Here is a 17,403-nt window from a genome sequence, read left to right as displayed (position 1 = left end):
GTGAACCTTGTAGGGAAACTTGATTCTGCACATAACGCTTTGTGGAAAGTTCAGGGAGAGTTCGAGATCTCGATAAGAATGAATTATTCTAAAATATGCAGTGTATAATTTAGCAGGGAACATTAGACACATGTAGGTGAACGTTTTGCTTCCTTTTTTTTAAACCCAGATGTTGTCCATCTGCCGGTCCATTAATTGCTATGATTATGTAATTCATTTCTGCTGCTGGTTTCAACCTCCATTGAAGCACTGCTGTAAAAACAAGAACTCAAAAAGGACCTTCGTGTGCATCGTTATTACTTCACAGGCACCATAACTATAACACGAGAGAAAATGAAAAGCAAATACATTTGAGAAAACATAATACTTTATTTTGAGTCACAGAAATCAAAACTTTACAAAGAGCTTTTATGTTGAATGTTAGAGGATATTCAGAATGCAGTAGATAAATGTGTACAAAGTGATAATAATTCAAGTTCAGTACAAAATAAGTATACAATGCAAAAAATGATCCTGTGTCATGACGATGCCAAACTGCCACAAACTGACATGTCACCCTAAAATCAGTGTGTGTGGGTGATACTGTGTGTGTTTTGGCATTTACAAAAGTTAAAGTATATCTTACCAGCACAATATTAACCTCAGTATAACAAAGCACACAAAACTGTCCCTTTTGTATCACATCATTCTTACTCTTGTGCTGTTTGGTCCACTTTTGTTTGTTTTTTCTCCAGAGAAAAATGAAACACTCACACAGTTTTTTTTTTTTCAGTTTTTCTGATCTCAGTAAGAAATCACGCAGTTCATCTCATCGGCCAGCTCGTCCTCAAAGCGAGCCATCGATTGGCTGGCCCCGCGAGCTATGAGGTCGGTGGCGGCGCTCTCCATGTCGTCCAGACTCATGTGACACGCTTCGGCGATCTCCCGCTTGGCGAAGCTCACAAACTTCGGGTCCCTGGCGTAGACGCCGAGGCCCTCGGAGATCAGGATCTGACATTAGCAGGAGAGAGGGACGTGAACGATGAGGAACAATGATGTAAAACAGGGATCATGCTCCTATCCACTCACTCTCTGTAACATGCAAACGTACATGAGTGTTAATTATGTCCAATGCAATCTCTAACAGAACACTGTATCAGTTAAGAGTGTTCTCTTACTACTACTGTGTAATACTTTGTATGGGTAGTACAAATAAAATACTGAATGTGTCAAAACAGCTGAAAATAAGAAGGTACATTTGGAAAAATATTCATGTTTAAAAAGACAAAAAGTGAAAAAAAAGAAACCTAGAGACCAGTCTGTCCAAAACGTTGCTATTACTACTCACCGACTCAACCAGACTGTCCGCGCTGCCTTTGTCTACGAAGCCCTGTCCGACCGGTGGCATCCTCATGCTGGTGAAGGTCCTGGTCTGACCCGGGTACCAGCCGGGCGCCCTGGCGCCCGCGGGGAGGCTGGCAGAGCCGTCGCTCCACAGCGGCTGGCTGTTGCCGGTGGCTTCGTCCACTAGGATCATGGGGGTGTAGACGAGCTTGCCCCGGCGCCCCGAGGCGGGCATCGTTCCCGGGAGATGGCCGGCGCCGGCTGCTGCGGTCGCGTTGACCCAGGAGGCCGACGACACGGAGGACGCGCTGCCGGGCCGCGAGTCCAGGCTGCGCTGGTTCTGCGACGGGGGGAGGAAACCAGTGAATCAAGGTGATTTGGGAACGCCGTCATTCTGGGGGGTTGTACGTGCGCGTCGTTGCTTTACGTGTATATGGGATCTCAGTGGGGGTGCGGCCCCACGGAAGGTCCCCGGGATGGGGAGGTTGTCCACACTGCTCTGTGGCCTCAGACACTGAAGGTTAAAGGACGGCTTTCGACCTGAAACGACATGCAAAGAAGTGGTAGGAAACTGGTCAGCATGCATGACTATAATGTCATGATTGTCATCATTGGGGAAGGTTTTGGTATCAGCATCACGTCTTCGGATGAGCCCACTAAATTTGGTAATTGCACCATAAAAATCTTAAAAATATGTGTAGTTGCCCTTGAAGCGCCTGATAATTTAACGTTGTAGCTCGATCGTTTGGTTGTTAGAACTGTATAATTGTGTAAATCGCACATTGTGAATGTATGCAATATAAATATTTAACTGACAATTTCAACCCATACAGAACGAAAAAACAACTCCTTTTTCTTTTCACCTTGTGGTATGAGAGGAAGCAGCCGTCTCCTGACGAACTGGGTACCATTCTCGCTTCCGTTGTAGCCATTCCCAGTGTAGCCCCCGAAAGCCCTGCCGTTTCCATTCATCGCACTTCCGTTGCCGTTGGCGCTGACGATGCTGCCGTTTTCCATGTCGCCCGCGTATCCGTTCCCATCAAATCCATTTGAGGTGTACGGGGCGGGGCTCTCGGTGACACTCTCGCCATTCATGTTGCCGCCATCGTACCCGTTGCCGGCGTAGCCGTTGCCGTATCCGTTGGCGTAGCCGTTGGCGTCACGATTGTCATATGGCATCTCGCCAGTGCTGACGCCGCTTTCCAGGCCCAGCTCATTGTATCTCGCCTCAGCTGGTAAAGGAGAAACAGCTTCTGGGTGCACGTACCTGTGAGATCCAAGAGTCGGGTTGGTGTTCAAACTCTTTGTTTATTTATTAACTTGTAACACAAATGTTGTCACTGTCCCCTCCCTCGTCATCGCTTGTTTCTTACCCGTCTACTGGAGCTCCGCCAGCAGCGTCCTCCTCAATGCAACAAACCTGCTCCTCTGCGGTTGCAGCCACCGCCGCTGGTTCTTCCACTACATCCGGTGCAATCTCCGGGGGAGGAGGAGGAGGAGGAGGAGGAGGAGGCAACTCATCGATGGGTTCCTCCCTGAAGAGAAGATGCAAACAGCTCGCAGTGACTTAAACAAACATACGCGAAATAGAGTCCTGATGTGTGAGTTTATGTCACATGAGAGGAACAGACCTGAGGGGCAGGGCTTCAGACCTCAGAGGCTGCTCTGTCACCACCCTCACTCCCGCCAGCTCGGACCATGGCCTCTGGTGCTCCTGCAGGCCCGCCACCTGCTCCGTCACCACCACCACCTCCTCCTCCTCCTCGGCTTTCTTGAACTCGTTTTCCATGAGCACGGTAATCTGCTCCACCAGCTTGTTTATGGGCGACAGCGAGTTGCCGGCGAGCGGGACGCTCGCGGAGGTTCCCGGCCCGCTGTCGAACAAATCATCGCCGGTCACCTCTCCTTCCGCGCCCTCCTCTTCTTCAAGGTCACAGGCCATCGCCAGACGCATCTCCGGAGCCAGATCCTGCAGCGTTCGCAGCCCGAGCTACGAACGCACACATGTAAAGTTTGAATGTCTGATCTCCTGCCTCCTACAGACGCAAAAGCTTCTGCAGAGTTTGACATAAAAAAGCATCTCCTGACATCAACACGTGTACATATTCCAGCAGGATTTTGTGACCTCACAACAGCCAATCGTGGTCCAGTATGCAACCGCCACATACTTGATGTAGAAATTCGGGAGTTTAGGACGTAAACTAAACGTTTGTGTATTCATATTGCTGAGAATCAGGATTTAGAAAGTGCTTTTCTAAGGCTGAATGGTTAGTGTAGGTATATCTGAATGGGATCTCCCCCTTTGTGAGTGGGTCGTGTGGCCGACCTCGGGTGGCCTTCGGTGTGCTGATTCGATCCCCTCAAACCCAACACAACGCTCTTTTAAAGTCACCTGCAGAGAAGCCGCCCTGTCCTTCCTTTTGGATTTTCTCTCCCTCTCCTTTCTCTTGCGGTACTTTTTAAAATAATCCTGAATCAGGAAGCTTGCATAAAACTTCCCGCAAGTCACCTCCTCCCCTGAGAAGGAACGAAAAGGAAGTTAGTTCTGTTTCAGGGCAGTATAATTAAAGGCAAACGATGACTTCATCACTTTCACTCTCTTGCAGTCTGGCAGCTTATGCGAGTTTGCGTTGTACCTCTAGGGGGAGGAATGACTTCATCGATGAGTTTGGGCCTGGTGTGCTTCCACAGCTTCTTGATGATCAGCTTCAGCTCCTCGTTCTGCTTGTCGATCGGGCCTGCGGGCGACAACGACAAACAAATCCCGTAAGTGGGAAAAAAACAACAACAACAAAAAAGCACCGAGGGAGAGCGAGACTCTGAATACACGAACGAGATCCAACCTTCGGTCTTGATCTTGAGCGAGGTTCGCACGAGAGCAAACAGGGTGGCGCTGAAGGTGACCGTCCCGTCGGAGTGCAGCGGGACGTTCATGGCGACGAGTCTCTGGGGAGGACGGAAGAGGCGCGAGGGGAGAGGGTGTCGTGCGTCTGCTCGGGTTCCTCCGCGGCGCAGTTTGCAACACGGACTCAAACTCACCTTGCAAGCGACGCGGTGGGGACACAGTTTTCCGAAACCGAGAGGCGGCTGAATCCTTCGCAGCATGGTGACGACGTCGATGTGTTTTATACGGCCGCTGCGGGGGGAGGGAGGGGGGAGACGGGAGAGAGTCAGACGTTGGCTTGACGGACGAGAATATTCGGACGAGCGGCGACTCTCACGTGGCCTCGGGATCGTAGTCGGACCAGACTCTCTTGAACTCGTCCAGGTGGTGGGTGCCGAGCACGGTCCAGTCGCGCGTCAGGTATTCAAAGTTGTCCATGATGACGGCAATGAACAAGTTGATGATCTTGACGGAGACGAGGACAGGACCGATTTGGTCATTTAAAAGTGACATCAAAAGACGCTTTCAAACTATGTAAAAGCATAGCAAGTAATAGTTGCTGACTACAATGTGACTGTAAAAGAAATGCGTTTGTGTATGAATGTGTATTTAAGTAATGTCAAATGAAATTCATACAGTTGATTTGCTTTAAGGCAAAATAACACAAGCAGTTAAGAGGAGGCCCAATACTCTAAATGGAAGTGTTTGGAGGAGGGGTCACAGTGGGGCTCTGCTAAAGGTCACGGACCACACACACACACACACACCGAGGGAGGTCCGCTGTCCACAAGAGAGCAAACCGTGGACGAGATGAGAGACGCACTTGAGGAGACGAGGGTCGAACATCTATCTGGACGCTGTGGTTGTAAATTTGTCCCCGAGGAAACAATCAAAGTGCTGAGATGTGAACTTGAAGTGACCTTAGAGGATCAGTGTGTAGCATTCTGGGGGATCCACTAACAGAAATGCAATGTAATGTTCATGACGATGCTTCTTAAAAGTCTATAATCACCAAATGCAACTGGCTGCACCCGCTGCATTTAGAATTACTCTTCATCATCAGTTTGCATTGAGGATGTTTTTAAGGCGGTAACCTGTCCGTCCGCTTTCAGGATCCGCTTCCACTTTCACTGGCCGGCCTTCAAATCGGACTTTGTTCTCGGCTCTCACACATTCTCCTGGTTCTACTTGGCTTCAACCCTGCTTAGACGTCTAAGAATAGCATCATGAGATCATGGAAATGCTACCCAAACATTTGCACCTTCTTTAAATCAGGATTTTGGCTTCGCTGTGTGGATTAACAAAATCCACCGAGCTGGAGGCCGGGTTAGCTTTGTGGAGCTGCCGCCGCTCGCTCGTTGCAACGCTACACGCTTTACTTTCATCTGACTGTGATCCCACTCGACCCAATAAAGCCTGTCTGAATTCATTATACCTCCATTTAATTTAGTTCTCCGCAGGCCGTTTTTTTTTTAACGGGATACAAAGAGAGGGGGAAAGCGTTTTAACTGCGAACGCGCTGAGAACACATCCTTAATCCTCCTCACCAGGTAAGCGCAGAGCATGAAGAAGCTGATGAAGTAGATGTAGGACAAGTTGCTGCCGCAGTTGAACTCCTCGCCGGGCTCGGTGTCGGCCTCCGGGTCGCAGCGTCTGCCAGGCAGAGCTGCCAGCATGATCTCCTGCCACTGCTCTCCGGTGGCACACCTACAAGGACACGAGGACAGGTGCGGAATACTCAGCTGCCACCTGCACCTCCTGCACCTACACACTGAGAGACTTGAGCTGTTAAGCCAACGACGCACCTGAAGAGCACCAGGACGGCCATGAAGAAAGTCTGGAAGTTGCAGTTTCTGTTGATATGCGTGTCGTCGTCGATGGCCACTTTGCCAAACGTCTGAAGGGAAAGTACTTTGTCAAACGGGGTCAATATGATAAAAAACTACCAGGATCTTCAATGGTATCGTCAGCTTTCTTCATCGTTACTTGCGTTCTGAGAGAGACTGACCTGCATGCCGATGACGGCGTAGATGAAAAAGATCATGGCGATGAGCAGGCCGACGTAGGGCAGAGCCTGAGCACGACAAAGGTTACGATTACACAATGAAAGAAGGGTGCTGTCCGGACGCGCGTGGTAGTGAATCATTCTGTCACCTGCAGCGACTTGACAAAGGTCCAGAGGAGCGTCCGAATGCCCTCTCCTTTGCTGAGCAGTTTCACCAACCTCAAGACTCGGAACAGACGGAAGAAGGTGATGGACACCTTCCCGCTCTCTCCTTTACCGGGACCCTGGAGCAGAGCCAGAACGGCTACGTGTCAGTGTGTGCATACGTGCGTGTCACACAGTGCCCAGGTTTATCTTGAGGCACGAATACAACGTGCTGTGCTGAGCTCTTACCTCACCGTGGCCGCCTCCTCCCTGAAACAGGTAACAGATGCCAGGTGAGAACAGGGAAATGTGAAAAAAAAGAAGTCAATTTCAAGTTCACTGATGATGGATTTTCCTTAGTCTGTATGAATTTCTGCTCTCCTAATATCGTCGCTCCACACTACTAGGAACACAATTATGTTGAAGGGTTAGTGTGTACGTACAGATATACAGGTAATAAATCAATTAAGCAGGTGATCTATCTAAAATTGAACCTTTTTAAATATTTTACAGTAAACATTTTACAAATCAATAATGTAGTTCTGAGGTTTATATTGGGTAAGACGCTGCATTTAAACCTTTTATCAAACATTTAAAGCACTTTGTGCCAATGATACTGGAGCGTTGTAGGATTTGATTGACTTTTTTTTAGAAAGAAACCACATGTCATACATTCACTTTTGAAATGTGTTTTTTGTTTTTCTTACGCTCAACTCGGAGACGGCGATATCCAACACGCTGCCCACGACGATCAACGCGTCAAAGGAATTCCACGGGTCGATGAAATAGTGCTGCGGAGGAAAAGAAGAAACGAAGAGCGTCAAAACGCGGACAGGGGTGACGCACGAACGTCGTTCAAGCCAAAGGTCAAAGCGTGAAAGCTCACATGAACCCGCAGAGCCAGGAGCTTTATGATCATCTCTATGGTGAAGACCACGGTGAAGATCATGTTGAGGATGTCCATGATGGAGGTGAAGCCTTTGGACTGCTCGTAATGCTGCGGGAGAAGCGGCGCCACAGAAGCTCGCGTCACGGCACTGAAACAAGTGGACGTCTCCGCGTTGCGTGAAGAGGTTTAATGGTACCTGAACAGCCAGAGTCAGGGTGTTTCCCAGAATCAGCACAAACATGATGTACTCAAACTGGCTGGAGTTGATGATCCTCCAGAATTTGAGCTGCGACGGATCTTTGGGGATGTAAATCTTTATGGGTTGGGCCTTCAGAGCGTAGTACACACACTGCCGCTGCACGGGAGGAAACAGCGGGGATCATTTAAAGATGAACATTGTTTCATGCGCAAATCCAAACAAACGTATCACACACAAAGATGCATTTTTATTGAAAACTCTGTGATGTTTTTACTTGATTTTTGTTGAGTTCACAGTTTTTGAATTCCGCCTCTCCTTGCTCTCGAAATGTGATGATGACGAAACCCACAAATATGTTCATCATGAAGAAGGCAATGATGATGATGTAGATGACGAAAAAGATGGAGATCTCTACTCGGTAGTTGTAAATGGGCCCTCGGTTGATGGCGTTGGCATCCACGGACCGATAGAGGAGTCTTTAAACAAGCATAAAAAGACAAAGAAGGATTCCAGGGCGAGCACGATGATATTTATCACTAAAACTAAAACAACAAAAAAAGTTTTACCTACGTAGCTAAAAACCCAGTTGTTCACATTTCCTTTAAATGTTAATCTAAAAATAAACAAATAGAATAAATAGAATTCTAAAAGGTTAAATCAACTGTGATAAATTCACTATGCATTCCTGTTTAGCTCATATATGGAATTATTAAGACATTTTTATAAAATGCAACTTCAAATTTGTCACCAGATTTTAGAGATTTAAATCCTCGGTAAAAATGGCAAACTGAGCGGGTCCAAAAGTACAGAGGTGGACCACAGCATTCTTTTCATGGTGTCCATTGACAACAAAAGCAATAATAATCCTGAAAAAAAAAAGTAAACTCACTGTGGCCATCCTTCGAATGTGGACACGGTGAACAGAGCCAGCATGCCCTGCAGCACGTTGTCAAAGTTGAAATCACTGTTTTCCCAAATCCTCTCCCTCACCATGGGGTGGTTCATGTCCCCGTCTTTGTAGACCACAAACGTTCCCCTGAAATCAAACAAACGCACACAATCAGTGGCCGCGGCGCCGTCGACCCGGTGTGTTTCCCTTCGTGCGGCTCGTTTTCCAAGTGGGAGTCGGGATCAGACGTGTGTAGAGGAGAGGAAAACAAAACTGACCTGCACTCCACGGGATCGTGTTTGGCTTCATCCGTGCAGCTGTAGAACCTGCCCTGTGAAATAATACACAGGAAAGATCTTTTTTAAAAGTGCTCCATTTTTTGATGACATCGGGGGAAATGAGTGCGTCACATAATAAAAATTGTTAGTGTTGTATTGAATTTACGTTTACAAACATGAGGGAGGGGCAACATGTCAGAAATAGTCATGATTTCTACATGAAGATGGACTTAAATCCTGAATTCCCGTGTAAAATAAAGATCTATTTTATATTCCCAGTAGCAGACTGGAGAAGGGTGTACGCCAGTGTGGGAGGCGCTAAACAGCACTCGCAGTGATGTGTACAAGCGAGGTGAGCTGCCCGACGGGAAGGTAGGAGAGGGAAATGTCAGACGTGAAGAGCTTCACATTAAAATATGGTGATTTAGTCTGAGTGATTCTCACAGGACAAAAGCTCACAGAGACTCCAGTCTGCTTCTCCCCTTTTATTCTCATAAATATTAAACAGCTCCAAATATAATAAAGTCCAGTATAATACAACAAGTGACCTCGTACCCTTCATTTAGCCCCAGTGTTAGACCAAGTGAGGGAACATTTACCTTGAAGAGCTGCACTCCGATACAGGCAAACATGAACTGAAGCAGCGTGGTGACGATCAGGATGTTGCCGATGGTGCGGATGGCCACGAACACACACTGCACCACATTCTGAGAAGAACACGCAAACACAAAAATGAATACACCCCACAGCCTAATTCAGCAGCCCTGCAATAGATGCTTAAAATGTGATTAGAACTTCGAGAACTTAGAAGAACGTGCTGTTCACCTTCAGTCCTTTGGCTCTGTTGATGGCCCGAAGAGGCCGCAGCACTCGCAGCACTCTGAGAATCTTCACCACAGAAATCGCACTTGAACTGAGGGCAACGATGTCAAAATATTCAATGGTTAATAAACCAGAAAAAGGCAATGGCCGTGAAACAGGGGACGTATGGAACTACTGTTCTTTGTGTTCCGTGTGCAGCCGGTGGTAGACGGGTATCAACTCACTGCAGAAAGAAAGACATGAGCGACACGCCGACCACCACCAGGTCCAGGAGGTTGAAAGCGTTCCTGCAGAAGGAGCCGGAGTGCAGGAACGCCCCGTAGACCGTCATCTAGACACCGGCGAGGGAGCCAAAAGGATGGAGACGTGAGAAAAAAAAGGCCGTTTCTGCCAATCACGGCACGTTCCAGTCAATTTAAACCGCCGTCGCCGTTACCTTTAGTACGATCTCCACCGTGAAGACGGAGGTGAAAACGTAATCTGCATAGCCGAGCACCTGAGTGTCAGAGAGGCTGCTGTTAGTAATCGTCTTCACGGTGAATAATGAGCAGATGGACGTGGTCATTCTTACGATGTTCCTGAACGAGTGGGATTTGATCGGATCCTCAGCAGCCAGGGAAATACTGCTGAGGATGATGAAGATGAGGATGAAGTTGGTGAAGTAGGGGTGATGGATGAGGTTGTGGCAGGCGACTCGCAAACTGACAATAGGAGGGAAATTAAATAGAAAAGTAGATTTTTTTTTAGCAATGTCCAAGTGAATTGTTAAATCGGCGTAGAATTAAAGTGTTAACATTATAGGAGTGGAGCAGAATCGGGTCGATTTGCCGCACAAATGATCCAATTACCAGTTTTTCTTGCCCAGAATGAAGAAGGAGCTCCCGTCGGGGATTGGGACGATCTTCTCTTTGGGCCCTGAGAACTCGGGCTTCAAGGGAGCGACTCCTGCGACGAAATACGGAGAGAAAAAAGGAGGTGTATCAGGGTCAGTCCAAGGTATTAATCATCGAGGCGGCCGTTGCTCCTGCAGGCAGCGATGTCCTTCAACCTCACCCTCCAGTCCCTCGATGGCCCTCAGCTCCTCGTTTTCCTGCCACTCGTCCTCCTCGTTCTACGCGCGGGGGGAACAAAAGATCAGCGCTTTGACATTTACCATTTGTCCAACATGGTGCCGGAGGAAGATACTAAAGATTCTCTACCGCTGCATCTTCGTCCTCTTTTTCATTATCCTCATCCCATTCGTCTTCATCTTCCTTTTTCTCCCTAAAACATACGAACCATCAAGCAAATAAGCTGAGAGAGGATTCTTGTATTGTTCTGTGCTCAATGTGGAGATCAGGCGAGAAAGATGAGTGATCACTGATCATCATCTCTCTCTTTCTCCAACTTACTCCACTACGGTCTTTCCGCCGCCTCCCGCCAAGTTGTCCACAGCGATGGCCAAGAAGACATTGAGCAGGATGTCTGATCGCAGAGTTAAGGAGCGCACTTTGTCCCGTTTGGAATTCAAAGACCCATCACGTAAAGTAGTGCTCGGACAGTAAGGCACACGGACACTGGGAAAGGATTCAGTTACCGCAGACGAAGAGGATGACGAAGTAAATGCACACCACCATGTTGGGGAAGATGGGCCCCCCGTAGGCCATGATGCCGTCGTACATCACAGCGTTCCAGTCCTCTCCGGTGAGGATCTGCAAAAGAAAAGAGACACAGTGGACCCACACAGTGAGAGGAGGTCATTTACGCCATAATACCTACAGATAATTGAATAGTTAATTACTGGTGTCTACAGAGGTTTCTATTTAAGGATGTTTTGGAGCTTTTCTTGCTGGGTGGTTGAGAATTCTCATATTTATCTTCTATAAACTACTTATGTTCTTGTTTTTGTGTCCCTATACCTCTAAATATTGCCTTTAAATGTGAAGTAGTTTACAAAGCGCTTCACAAATCATCACTCACCTGAAAACAAGTGAGCAGAGCCTGAGGGAAAGAGTCGAAAGTGCTTCTCTTCATCTGAGTCTCGTCAAAGTTGAATTTCCCTCCGAATAACTGCATTCCGAGCAAGGCGAAGATGATGAGGAAGAGGAAGAGCAGCAGCAGGAGGGAGCAGATGGCTTTCATGGAGTTCAGCAGCGAGTTGACCAGGTCGGACAGAGCGGCCCAGTGCCTGGAAAAAAAAGAGAGAGAGAGAGAGAGAGATTCACTGGTTTGTTCCTCCTGCAGCCGGCTGACTTCTAAACTCCGGCCGCGGTTACCGGGTCATCTTGAAAATCCTGAGCAGTCGGATGCAGCGCAGCACGGAGATGCCGATGGGCGGTATGAACTGCAGCTCCACCAGCAGCGTTTCCAGGATGCCGCCGCACACCACGAAGCAATCGAAGCGGTTGAACAGCGCCATGAAATAGATCTGCAGGCCGAAGGCGTACATCTTCATCAGCATCTCCAGAGTGAACAGCAGCAGCAGGATCTTGTTGGCTCGCTCTGAGGGGACAAAAGAGGGGACAAGGAGACCTTTTTCGGCAGCGTTTCCACACAGCTGAGCTCGGTGAAGGGTTTGATGTGTGAGTGATGCTCACCTTGCATTTCCGTCAGCCAGTTCGGCTGTCCGTAGTGCTCCGAGGCACTGGCCACCGTGTTGAGGAACACCAGCAGAAGCACCAACCAGTAGAAGTTGTTGGTCTTGGCGGCCACGCGGCAGTTCTTCCTGAGTGTGTGATTCAGCTGGCACAATTGGTCACTGAGATAAACAGGGGGATCGAATTCGGAATGAGGTGTGCACGTTGAAACGAGGAAGGAACGCTCTTTTTTTTTCAATCCCTCGTCTTACCAGAAGCTATTGGCCATCATCTTTGCCCTGCGAACAAGAAGAAAACGCGCAAATCGTGAATTGACCTCCTCGACGCCTTAAACGGAGAATGAAAACTTGCGCCGCTCCTCTGTTGCCTTACATGAGGGACGCACAGAAGCCACTGTCATCATCGAGGTACGCTATGTCGTCATCCGAGTCGGACTCCGCTGCTCACGGAGAGAGAGAGAGAGACAGAGGATCGGCCGTCAGAGAAGGTCACGCTAAACCAACACGCCGACAAGCGGCTGACGTACCTCCGCCGTCCTCGTTATGTTTGTACCAGCCAAACTTCTTCATCATCTTCTTCTTCGCGATGGCAGCACCTTTGAGGTGAAATAGAGGTTGGATGTTGTAAAGAAATATAAAGCCGGGTATAGTTTTTTTTGGGGGGGGGGGGTTTATCTTCATGGATGTGCCTCGAACTAACGTTTGTTCCCTTCTTCGTCCACATCCTCGGCCTCTATGAGCCAGTCCATGTAGCCTATCATGTCCTCCTCCATCTGCTTGCTCTCCTGCGCCTGCTGCAGCTCGCCACGCGCGACGGCCTTCTCTCTTTCCTTGGAGAACTCTCTGTGCAAAAGGACAAACTCAGGAAAGTTACTGGGCAGATTCATTTTGTTCCTCACCAAACACAGCAAACGGCCAGAAAGCGGCGCGCTGCAGCGACCTACCCGCTCAACACACCCAACACGAGGTTGATGATGAAAAAGGAGCCGAAGATGACCAGAGAAACAAAGTAAACCCACGGAATCTCAAAGCCGATGGCGTCGTTCATCTGTGCAGAGACACAAAGTCGAGTATTTTCAACTGAAACAAAACTAAACGTGAAAGCGTGCAGGATCCCTGAGCGCGGCGAGGACTGGTACCCAGTAGAGGACGTCTGTCCAACCCTCCATAGTGATGCACTGGAAAACCGTCAGCATGGCGAAGAAGACGTTGTCAAAATTTGTGATGCCGCCGTTCGGGCCTTCCCACTTGCCGCGGCATTCGGTCCCGTTGCCGACACAGAAACGCCCGCTGCCGGCGAACGCGCAGGGCGACGGGTCATCTTCTATCATGAGACCTGGAGCAGAAAGCAGCACTGAGCCGACACACATCAGGTATGTATGAGTTTGGGTTCAGAGGGCACAGACCTGTGGTGCTGGAGTAGCACGTCTTGTGCATCCGTCCGATAAAGAGCTCCAAGCCGATGATGGCGTAGATGATGATGACGAACATGACCAGCATGCCGATGTGCAGGAGGGGCACCATGGCTTTCATGATGGAGTTCAACACGATTTGTAAACCTGGCAAAAGGCAGACGCACACAACGCGGGTCACGGGAGCGAGACAGCGAAAAGGCGCTCACTGAAGCCGCGTTCGGGCGTTCAACGCACTTGGCACTCCGGACACGAGGCGAAGGGGCCGCAGCACCCTGAACGCTCGGAGGGCTTTGACGTCCAGGCCTCCGGGCTTCCCCGCGGCGTGGTGGGCCTCCCCCGGCTTGTGATCGGTCATGCCCTCCGCCATCACGCTGAACAACCTGCACGGAAGCACACGGCAGTCAGAACTCCTGGTTCCTGTGAGCGGGGGGACATTCGCACGCTGAGAATCGGGGGGCCGCGCCAAAATACCCGACGATGACGATGACGAAGTCAAGCAAGTTCCATCCGCTGCGTATGTAGGCGCTGGGGTGCATGACCAAGCCGTAGGCGAGAATTTTAGTGAAGGTCTCGATGGTGAAGATGACGAGGAAGACGTACTCAACTTGTTCCTGGAAGAACAATAAATATCAATCAATCAATAAATATTGAAACGTTTTAGAGCGAATTTCAAGTGATTGTGACTGTAAAATAAGACATTTAGAACCACACTTTCCAGGTGGCATTAACAGACTTTTTCCTGTTTGACAACGGTGGCTTTGTAACCTCTTAACCTACTGCCTGACACACGCTTATGGATCTCTTCTCTGTAACCTTCAGCTTAATGCTCTAATCTAACACAATAACCCAGACAATTTATGGTTTCATGAAAGAAGTGTGGGACTCGTTACAACTAGTAACATCCCCCAAGAAGTGCTGATTGGAAGTGAAACAACTCGAAATCACTGAGGGGGGTGTGTGTGTATGTTAAACTGTCAGCTTACCTTCTTTGTGCAATCCAATAAAGGGATCTACTTACATCTATCCTGCTGCAACTGTGTGTGAGTGTGTGTGTGTGTCACTGCAAACCTTTTTAATGAATTTTCCTAAAATGCTATTCACACGTCGATGTTACCTCTCTACAAACAAGGTATGGATGACTTCCAACCAAGAAATAACAACAATGGGACGGGTTTATTTGCACTTATATAAAGCTGTTCGTGGTTCACATTATCTCACGTATCGAATACGCCAAAGGAAAAACAGGATGATTTTCAGTTTGACTGCTGTGCAATTCATGGGGACAAATGGTAAGAAAGGGAAGGAACGAAGAGGGAGATTGAGCAGATGGTTGGTGGACTTAAAGTCAGTCATGATTCCTGACAGGGTCACCCTGACGGGGGTCACAACTTTTCTCCCTCTAACACTATTACCATCTGAAGGGACACCAAGTTCTCACTAAATGTTCAGCGACCTTCAGCAAAATACCAAATGAGGCGGTTGCAAGGAATTCCGAATGCGTCTGTTAGTTTCCTCAAATGAGTCGAGAGGAGAGACACACGGGACGTTCTTAGTGAGAGTCTAGACTTGGAAACAGGAACACAGGAAAGGCGTTAAATTCCGCGAGCAGGCTTAGTTCACCTCGTCATTGAGTGAATGTCCTACACTTTTTATACTTTCAGTTTCCAAGGAGCACGATGTAGTCTGAAGGAGAAAGCTCAGTATGATCAAAGAGCTCCGGCATCCGTGTGATTTATGTGGTGTTCTCCGTGTCTGGCCCTCTAAGATCTCTCTCCACACCTTCTCTTTCTGTTTGATCCATTTGTCTGTGCATCAATGTGGCAAAGTCGTCATCAATCAGAAGATGAAGGGAACGGTTACTGACAAAACACACAACCTTCTTGTGTGAGTTTTTGGGCTGTTTTGTGCTAGAACACGTTGGTGATTGTGCCGTTTAGTGTTGATAAGTTTTCTCCTCATTATGTTATACTTCATTTATAATAAGACAGACTTACACTTGATATCAGCTGAGAGTACCATGAACTTTCTAAATGGGTAGAAGAAAACAAGTAGGCTTGAGCTACTGTGCATCTCTCCACTGGGAACTCACCAGCTGGTGATTGCTGGCGTTGGAGTCGTCATCTGGGTACGGCTTCGTGACACCCATGGCCACGCAGTTGGCAAAAATGGCGAGCAGGATGAAAATATCGAAGGGCTTGAGGAGTGTCGTTAAGGGCACAGCTGGCCTTGTGAGTGTATATTTCCAGGAAAAATTCCCCACAACAGCAGAATGCAAAACCCGCCAACACGTTGAGCTGTTCTCTAGAACACATTGTACATTTTAATAATATGCAGTCACGTAAACATGCAGAAAACAACAGCGAAGTAACTCGGAGAAGAAGGATATTTCCACTCGACGAGGGCCAGCGCTGCCATGCGGATGGGGTTGCTGAGGGTGAGGCAGCAGAGGGCTCGGGGGGCCCTGAGGGCGGACTTGTTCGCCTGCATTGCCTTCTTGGCCCCCCCTCCTCTTTTTCTGGCCGAGCCACCGGACCCGAGGGTGTCTGATTTTCCTCCATCCCCCCCAGGGAGGGCATCTGCCAGAGAAACAAAAAAACAAAATAATCAGAATCTCTGTTGTTCAGCGTTTTCGAGCATCCTGAATGTGACAAAGTTAAAGGAAGGAAGGGTAAAACGTGTGGTTATTACATGACCGATGGTTATATGCTGTGAATTGTCTAAAGGTACAATTACATTTTTTTTAATACATAAACGGTACTTAGAGGCCAATAGAGAAGTCTACTGGTGGATACCTTTATTGTCATTCAATCAGAGTCCAGTCATCGGTGTGCAGCTTTGACTTCATTCTCACATGTGTCATAATATCACTGCAGTGTATTAACCAGCACAACTAACGATAGACCAGATAGCACCAGACAGGAATCCTGTGCTGAAGGCCTCATCTTGAAGGACCCGATGTGACCTACTTCTGGTGGAAGCAGCACGGCACTTAGCGCAGCACTATCCCCATGTAGGTGATCAAGGCCCTGCAGTGTAAGTATAAGCCTGTGGACACATATCTTCTGTCCCACGTAAGAAACTAGAGAGCCACAAATATGAGCAAATAACTAACCGGCGTGCTTAGTGTGGAAGTATTGAATGTGATGCCCTGCTGTGCAGTTATTATTGTTGTTGTTAGAGGAATGCCTGCTTTGATTTGAATGGTAAGACACATGGATTTCTATCAGGATATGTTTGACCAAACTACTGCATGTGTGATTTCATTAAATGAAAAACAGTTATGCGTGGGATTGTCTGTCAGCGTGTGCGTTCATATTAAGAGTTAATTTCCTTGCGTGACTTTAAAAAGGCACAAAGCTCATTCTCTTACCTTTCTTTGCCTCCATGTCTGCAGTTTAACGCCACGAAATCACTTCAGAAAACCCACCATCAACTCCGCAGGCGATCCGCGATGCGCACTGGAGCGCGGATGTAAATTTAGGCCCCGAAAAATAACTTTTTCTAAAGGGGTAAAGAAAAGAGAACCATCTGGCGCCTGTCATCTCATGACCAGGCGTGGCCCGCCGCGGCAGCTGAGCGGCTGGAGGCCATCCGGCTCGACACCTGCTCGTAGCCCACAAATCCAGTTAAAACCGAAATCTCAGGATGTTGTACCAGGCAATTAAATTTAAAAAAAAGCAACAACTCAATGACTTTGTTTCCCCCAAAAAACGCAGGCACACAACGGTGATAGAAGTGTTATTCAAAGAAACGCGTCCGCCTGCCCGCGGTGGTCAGCCGGCAGGATTAAACGAGTTGAGCCGTTTAAAAGGATGACAGGGGAAATCTTTCACGGGGGAAGGTGGAGGAAGAGGTGCTCTGTGGCTACGTGGGGGCTTTTGTGTTCACAGTGTTAGTTCAACCAAACAGGGGGGGACATTAACACGTATTGTCGGGATAGAAATATGGGGTTGTTTAACTGAGAGTTAAAGAGGGGATTT

General features: G+C 48.3%; 1 protein-coding gene across 4 annotated transcripts; it reads right to left on the bottom strand.

Annotated features, from left to right (window-relative positions):
• Positions 1-346: 346 nt before the first annotated feature.
• On the bottom strand, positions 347-17,212 carry cacna1fa (calcium channel, voltage-dependent, L type, alpha 1F subunit a). Of its 4 annotated transcripts, XM_078088292.1 has the most exons (47): positions 16,794-17,212; positions 15,812-15,999; positions 15,513-15,620; positions 13,895-14,034; positions 13,658-13,803; positions 13,415-13,567; positions 13,148-13,344; positions 12,953-13,056; positions 12,709-12,851; positions 12,536-12,604; positions 12,382-12,448; positions 12,261-12,287; positions 12,010-12,170; positions 11,689-11,914; positions 11,393-11,600; positions 11,004-11,124; positions 10,825-10,897; positions 10,633-10,696; positions 10,487-10,544; positions 10,282-10,378; positions 10,005-10,134; positions 9,870-9,929; positions 9,658-9,764; positions 9,437-9,524; positions 9,211-9,318; positions 8,612-8,664; positions 8,334-8,480; positions 7,719-7,920; positions 7,442-7,600; positions 7,243-7,353; positions 7,064-7,147; positions 6,606-6,626; positions 6,362-6,496; positions 6,216-6,281; positions 6,013-6,104; positions 5,755-5,914; positions 4,545-4,672; positions 4,363-4,459; positions 4,167-4,269; positions 3,960-4,061; positions 3,716-3,840; positions 2,955-3,313; positions 2,697-2,858; positions 2,187-2,590; positions 1,751-1,863; positions 1,328-1,663; positions 347-990 (listed from the first exon to the last, which is right to left on the bottom strand). In XM_078088292.1, the coding sequence occupies exons 1-47, from the start codon at positions 16,807-16,809 to the stop codon at positions 784-786; spliced, it is 6,225 nt and encodes a 2,074-aa protein (XP_077944418.1). In that variant the 5' UTR covers positions 16,810-17,212; the 3' UTR covers positions 347-783. The 4 variants fall into 4 exon arrangements, with proteins under 4 accessions (XP_077944418.1, XP_077944421.1, XP_077944415.1 ...); XM_078088295.1 differs by having other exon boundaries at positions 9,870-10,134; XM_078088289.1 differs by having other exon boundaries at positions 3,960-4,269.
• Positions 17,213-17,403: the final 191 nt, after the last annotated feature.

This window comes from Gasterosteus aculeatus, chromosome 2 (genome assembly GCF_964276395.1).
Source record: "Gasterosteus aculeatus chromosome 2, fGasAcu3.hap1.1, whole genome shotgun sequence".
In the NCBI taxonomy this organism is placed as follows: domain Eukaryota; kingdom Metazoa; phylum Chordata; class Actinopteri; order Perciformes; family Gasterosteidae; genus Gasterosteus; species Gasterosteus aculeatus.
This window is presented reverse-complemented; position numbering and strand designations above follow the sequence as displayed.